General features: G+C 36.9%; 2 protein-coding genes across 4 annotated transcripts; both read right to left on the bottom strand.

The window, feature by feature from the left end:
- Positions 1 to 24: 24 nt before the first annotated feature.
- On the bottom strand, positions 25 to 2,713 carry LOC147519443 (ribosomal protein S5 domain protein). Of its 3 annotated transcripts, none has more exons than XM_086591033.1 (6): positions 1,831 to 2,713; positions 1,721 to 1,762; positions 1,541 to 1,656; positions 1,331 to 1,436; positions 1,176 to 1,229; positions 25 to 371 (listed from the first exon to the last, which is right to left on the bottom strand). In XM_086591033.1, the coding sequence occupies exons 1-6, from the start codon at positions 2,080 to 2,082 to the stop codon at positions 237 to 239; spliced, it is 705 nt and encodes a 234-aa protein (XP_086447159.1). In that variant the 5' UTR covers positions 2,083 to 2,713; the 3' UTR covers positions 25 to 236. The 3 variants fall into 3 exon arrangements, with proteins under 3 accessions (XP_086447159.1, XP_086447158.1, XP_086447160.1); XM_086591032.1 differs by having other exon boundaries at positions 25 to 392; positions 1,831 to 2,461; XM_086591034.1 differs by lacking the exon at positions 1,721 to 1,762 and having other exon boundaries at positions 25 to 392; positions 1,831 to 2,701.
- A 1,692-nt stretch (positions 2,714 to 4,405) lies between these two features.
- On the bottom strand, positions 4,406 to 6,193 carry LOC147519442 (AT-hook motif nuclear-localized protein 28-like). Its single transcript, XM_086591031.1, has one exon. It carries the CDS (start codon positions 5,895 to 5,897, stop codon positions 5,031 to 5,033), a length of 867 nt encoding a protein of 288 aa, XP_086447157.1. The 5' UTR covers positions 5,898 to 6,193; the 3' UTR covers positions 4,406 to 5,030.
- Positions 6,194 to 6,788: the final 595 nt, after the last annotated feature.

The raw sequence follows: 6,788 nt of genomic DNA, 5'->3' as shown, positions 1-6,788 counted from the left end.
ATCTACTAGAGTTGTAAACAAGTATGTGCAAATAATTCAAGTATAAGATGAGAAGAAACGTATGTACATCATGTATTACAACTTTCAAGCCAGGTCTGGCGTATCCATAAGGAATATACGCCCCCAGCAGCCAGCTCTGGAATGGGCACTCTAGGATATATGTATCATTTAACCGCTCTACCATTCATTCGCGATGGAAGACCACCTCCTACTGGGGTATTAGCACCAACTCTGCTCTACCGCTTCACAACTACAATTTGTCTGCTGCAATTGGCTTTGACTGCATTCTCCAGGCTATCAACCTTGTCATAATCCACTTTAAAACTAACAGTGACACCTTCATTACTAGTGTCATAGTCCTGCATGACGTCCTGGACTTGAAATGATTGTATCTGTTAAACATTGTTATCAAACAGAATAAATAAGATGATGGAAAGAAAAGACATCGTGCAATAGAAGTAAAGCACATAATAGCTTCAGACTCTTCTGAACTCAAATTGTATGTCAACGGAGTAACAGACTCAATAATACTATAATAGTAGAAGCACCAAACTGTGCAGCATAGAATTGTTTGATGATTTACAATGACACATTTAGGCAAGTTTAATGTATCCAGCATATGACAAATTGAAGGGGCTGCACAAGCGGTGGAGTATGTGGTTTAATTCGATGCAAAGCAAAGAACCTTAACAGGGTTTGTCATGTTGCGAGTCCTCTACGTTTAACCCAAAAGAAAAAATGTCTCCTACTGTTCTGATTCAAATAGAAGGTAAAAGAAGAAGTTGGAAATAGCGACCAAAATTCCATTTTTTCCCCTCCAAAGTCGTACTTACTCTTTTCACCGCCTCAATCAATATTCTATTTGGTTTTCCTCTTGGCTTTCGGTCTTTCTACGTTTCACTTGCCCAAAGCTTATTATACCTAACCTTAACAGTTAACACCTATTGACTCATCGTCACAGAAGTTTTTACTATCTAATTTATATTACAATATGCATCAACATCTAGGTCACAGTCTCACGGATTTAACTCAAAGCAACAAGTATACTGACTGTAATTTTTACAATTGATCGATAACTATACTGATTGTATTCAACTTTCAACAAACATACTGCATTTTCAGTAAAAAAAACACACACTCCCAAAGTTTCATTTATGATGTAAGACTGACCGCACCTGGTGGTAAACGACTCCTAATAGATCATAAGGGACCTCCATACTAATTGAAACCTGATACAAACAAATCACAGTAGTATCAGACCAAACAGAGGTTTATGGTAAACCACGATTCCATGTAAACATGAAATTTACACGAACGGTTAATCAATTACTTTAGATTTGACAAGGCAAGTGGTAGCATTTTTAAGGCATTCCGAGGCAACCCCTCCATAAGCTCTAACTAATCCTCCGGTACCAAGTTTTATGCCTCCAAAATACCTGAAGAACTCAAAGAATGGCAACCATAAATATCATAAACTAAACGAAACCCTTAATATTGAGTCGAAAAATGATGATAAAATCATATACAAAATTGTAGCAACCTGATGACCACCACCATTACCCTATCAATTCCAGACGAAACAATCGCTGAATATATCGGTTTTCCTGCCGTTCCAGACGGTTCACCGTCATCGTTACACCGATATTGATCCCCTAGCTATAACTAAAATCAAATCAGTAAGTGGCCATTTAAATAAAAATTACCCAGCCACTTAATTTACCTTGTAAGCCCAACAATTGTGAGTAGCACGTGTATCCTTAACCTGAAAGAATAACAAGTTTATATAAATTAAAAAAAAAAAAAAAAAAAATGAAAAGTTGAGAGAGAAACCTGGTTAAGAAATGAATGGGCGGAATGTTCGTGAGTGATGGAACCAGCAATGGCAATAAATTTGCTCTTCTTGATTTCACGTTCGAAGGTGACTTGTTCTGTGATGCCAGTGTATGACGAAGAATCTGAGCCGTTGGTGACCATTGTTTTCTTTGATGATTTGAGAATCAACGGTGGAGATGAGATTGTAGTGTGATTAAAAGGTTTGAGTTTCAGGTAGTGGTGTGGAGTCGTTCGTAGGTTCACCGTCATTTGGGACTTTGGCCCAATTTGGAGGCTTGTATGTGGCTATGCGCCTTCTGTTTTCAAGGGCTTGGCGCTTGGCTCATTAGTCTGTACTCTGTACTCTGTACTCTGTAGACTTTGCGACTTTGGGCTGGTTTCTGAACAATACAAACTCTGCTCAATTTGAAAGTTGTAACTGAGCTGTGGTTTCAACTTTCAACTTTCAACATCAGGAGCCAGGACTGGAGATTCGGTCGACCTGAGGAAGGGCGAAACCCTAAGACTTTGTGTTGCATTTAACTATTTATTCTGCAGACAACGGGTTTAATCTCCATGTGTTTAAATGGTTGCACAAAAAATCTCTTGAAACGAACAAATGTATAAAATCTTCCTATTATTTAAAATATAACATCAAAGTCAAAAAATAGACTAAAATTCTAACTCTAAATTTATATTTCGAATTTAAAGAAAATCGGAATGATGTCATTAATCTTTAATTATAATTTCAGTTTAAGGACAAATAGGGCTAACGTCATCAATCTTTACTTATAATTTCGGCTTAAAGACAAACCGGACTAACTTCATCCTATGTAAATTTGTATTTACATATGACAATATATTCTATGTAAATTTGTATTTATATATGACAATATAAAATTACACAGTCTCCTTAACTTATTTAAATTTAAATTTTCATATAAAATTTTTTTTCATAAGAAAATTTAAATTTATATTCTATTAGGTGTCGTAGGAAAATTTTTAATATAAAAAATTACTATGTAAATTTAAGTTTTCATAGCTCCAATGACTATATAAATATAGTTTTACATATATGTGATTATGTAAAAATACATATACATATATTCTGTCATGTGTCGAAAAAATTTCAATCCCAAAAGTTATTATATAAATTTAAGTTTTTATAATTCCAATGACTATGCAAATATAGTTTTACACATATATATGACTATGTAAAAATATATTTACATATAGTGAAGAAATTTTTAATTCTAAAAGGGTAAAAAAGAAAATAAGATAAAATGAGAAATAAAAATAGACCATTTTTATTCTTTTTTAGAAAATAAAAAGATTATTTAAGGAGAACTAAATAGTAGAGAGATTATGTAATATGGGTAGATGGGATTCTGTTACAAAATAGCAGCAGGGGTTTAAAATATGTTTGAAAACAACCGAACGTGCATCTCGATTCTTGACTAGAGTCATTCCACAGCCCACGCTCATTTATTAGAGCTTCTGTATGTGAACAGTGACTGGGCATAAGCGTACGTTTGCTTCCATCTAGTCATCACTCTGCATTGAACCAAAATAGTGATAGAAGTTTAGAACAATACAATCAAAGAAAGATGCTATGTGCTTTGAAAAAAAAAAAAAAAAAAAAAAAAAAAAAAAAAAAAAGAAAAGAAAGAGAAACACTAAATGGAACCGAAGGAGCTGCATGCCCACCGCACTATGTGTTGTCTTTAGATGCCAGACAAAGAAGCAACACCTATCCAGTTATAACCTCATCATTGAAATTCAGTATGGGACTATGGGTAGAGATGGCCAAGGTCTGAAACATAATTAGCATGGGTTTTGTCTTGGCCAAAAGTGAAGGTGCATGCACCTCTCTTAAAATGGGAAAGCCATCAGAGTTGGTGTCTCAGATTACAATTATGGTCGCATTCACACAAATGGTTGACAACTTGGTTTTTTCATTTTGTACCAAACATGTCACAACTCACACTGCTTTGCCATATTTGCCTTAACCTATTTGCACCCACCATTGACCGTACCATCCGGTCCATTCCTTTGTTCCTCTTTCTGCGATGATAATTCAGTTCATCGCTCAATGACTAAGTTCCTTGTAAGTTGTAACAGTAGTTTAGGGGAAATTTATAATCCAGTAAAGCCAGATTAGAATTTTTTTTTTAACAAAGTTTTACAGCATCAACTGATCAACGTATCTATCTGTCTTTTGCTATGAAAATTCTAGAAGCTTCTTTTAGCACTGATACAGGGTTTCCGTTATGTTGTTCTTGATAGGTATCTACCTTCTTAATACCTTTCTAAAAGATGCAAATACAGGTAAGTTCTATTATTGAAATGACAGCAAACATTTCACTAACCAGGCTTAACCCATGGAGCGGTGGACAAACCCGGCAGGAGTGCATGACCCCATAATAGGCAAGAGCAAGACTCAAATTCTAGATCTCTTGGGGGGATAGATGCCAGTATGGCAGTATATAACATATATGCCACCCCAATCAGTTTGTCTACATTATATTGTTGGTAAAAATGCCACACCAATCACGTTCTAGCGCATGTACTTGGATAATTTGATTTACGGGTAAAAATTTGAAATGTAATCTCTTGTGCAGTGGACAAAGCCATCGACAAAACCCAAGCTGTACAAGTACTAGTCAAAACAAAGTACATCAGTAACCAAAAATAGCAAAAGAAGGACAATGTCACGACTTTGGTAAGTTGGTATTTAAAGCTGAACCAAACAATTCAATTCACACTGAACAACTATCACTTTCTCATCCTGAATTCCTGATTCCTGACCAAGTGGTTGGTGTGTTGGCTAAACTTTTATCACAGATTTTCCCTCTCCGCACCCAAATCAAACTTCTCATCTCAAGGTTCAACAATCCACATTCACAAACAACCTTTTGTTCCACCTTCAAAGTTCAAAATCACATTCATTGCCTTCCACTGCACCAATAGATAAGATCAGACCAACAACTAGACCCCTCATCTGGCTCACATTTCAAAGTATCCCCATTACTATTCTACAAGACTACAACAATAGGACAATTGGCCTTTATCTTTCATCACAAAATGAATAATTGGGCAAGAAAAAACAACACAAAAAAATGTCTAAGATAAAAACTAAAAAAAAATTACAAGTGAACTACTAGCAAGCTACACAGAATGAATTAATAATAATTCACAAAAACAAGGAGAATCGAAACTCAAAAGGGTGCTGATGGTCTAGGTGTCGGGGCCCAAATAAGATCAGAAGAATTGGATGGAACATGAGAACGATACATACTAGTCATACCACAAGACTGAACCAATGGTTCATTACTAGTCAAATTCTCATCGGATACTGACTTTGGTACATCATCTTCGATGGGCAAACGATGATACGAAGGATTATCAAAAGAACCAGCAACAATAAAAACAGTTCCAGCTGTAATTACAGGACCAGCAACGGACCCACCGATAATCTGACCACGTGGACCCACTAATGATATCATAAACGAAGATGGCAAAATCGACGGTGATGTTGAACCCGATGTAGTAACAACAGGTAACGAGGGTGGTAAAAAAGTAGCTGATATATTCAAAATCTCGTAACGACCTTGAAATGTTACAGTGGAACTGGATGTAGGATTAATGTTCACTGAAGATTGACGAAATGAAACATTAGCCACGGAACCAGAAGCGGTGAGAACAGTGAGTCCAATGTTGCGGCGGTGTGTGAAACGAGCTATAGCGTCAATGAGGTCGAGGCCATTGGGTAGTTCTAAAAAGAGTGGACGCATTGCGCAAAATTCACTTTCACGTGTTATGATGATGGGAGGTTTGGGCTTGTTTTTTGAACCTGGTGGACGTCCTCTTGGCCTTTTTGCCACTTCTATAGTACCGTCTTCTTGTCCTCCACTGCCTCGTTCGAGTTCGGTTTCGAGCTTTGGCTTCTTTGAGATGCATCCATCAGGTCCATTGCTTTCTTCTTCGGAAGTGGGGTGGTGGTCTAGAGAGAGTTGGTGGTGGTGGTGATGGTGGTATTGGTATTGATCTTGTTGTTGTTGATGATAATGGATTTTTGTAAACATGTTTTTTGCTTTTTTTAAGAAAAAAGAATGTGTAGAATATAGGTTGATTGGAGTTGAATCTAAGTAGCAAGAGAGAAAGATATTATTGTTTGTGGAAAAAAATGAATAAAGTATAAAGAAAAGAGGTGGGGATGTGTATATAAGAGAGAAGTAGTGTGGAGTGGAGGGCAGGAGGGGTGGTGGTGAATGAGCTTTGAAAGCAAGTAAAGATTAGAAATGGAGAGATGGTTGGAGGTTCATATGGATATATGGTACGTGTGGGGTCAAACAAGCACACCAAGAGAGATGAGATGGGGCCATGGGTGCGCCTCATTTTCTCGTTTTGGGCAATTTAATCAAGTTCTAGGTTCACCGCCTTATTGTTTGGGTGGAAAGTGGAAACCCAGAAGAGACGTGAAAGGATAGAAAAAGAGTTGCTCTCTTTATCTCTCTCCCCGACAGAGGAGATTGACACTGATTGGCTTCGTGTCTCGCTCGCCCCAAATATTTGTGTTGTCTATTCGATGTATAAACCCTGTTACTGGCTTAGAGCTCAAGCAACTTGTCTGTGACTTGGACCGCATGGAAAGAGCCGAAACCTAAAAATATGACTTGGTCACCGTCGTTTGTATTGGGCGAACCACATTCATTTAAGTTGTAAATTATAGATGAACTAGATCGATTTGTTAGAATTTTACGTGAAGATTTTAAACTTTTTGAACTTGGACAGATTTATCTCCGACACATCCAACTTCAAAATCCAAATCTCTCTCCTTGTACGTAGAGATTATAGAACTAAACAAGTTTTACGTGGAACGTGCGATATGATGAATTATGGAGCTCGTCAGACAATGATGAATTATGGACTCGTGGTTGATGCCCTACGAATGTTGAGGCTTAATTAGTACGTTT

Source organism: Coptis chinensis, chromosome 2 (genome assembly GCF_015680905.1).
Source record: "Coptis chinensis isolate HL-2020 chromosome 2, ASM1568090v1, whole genome shotgun sequence".
Classification (NCBI taxonomy): domain Eukaryota; kingdom Viridiplantae; phylum Streptophyta; class Magnoliopsida; order Ranunculales; family Ranunculaceae; genus Coptis; species Coptis chinensis.
The sequence above is the reverse complement of the archived record's forward strand: the minus strand, read 5'-3'. Positions and strand labels throughout refer to the sequence as shown.

Excerpts from the sequence above, each read along its gene's own strand:
- LOC147519442 (XM_086591031.1), bottom strand. The coding sequence starts at position 5,897 with ATGTTTACAAAAATCCATTATCATCAACAACAACAAGATCAATACCAA.
- LOC147519443 (XM_086591032.1), bottom strand. The coding sequence starts at position 2,082 with ATGACGGTGAACCTACGAACGACTCCACACCACTACCTGAAACTCAAA. Across the intron at positions 1,763-1,830 it reads CCCATTCATTTCTTAACCAG|GTTAAGGATACACGTGCTAC; the intron begins GTTTCTCTCTCA and ends TTATTCTTTCAG. Across the intron at positions 1,657-1,720 it reads ACAATTGTTGGGCTTACAAG|CTAGGGGATCAATATCGGTG; the intron begins GTAAATTAAGTG and ends TTTTAGTTATAG.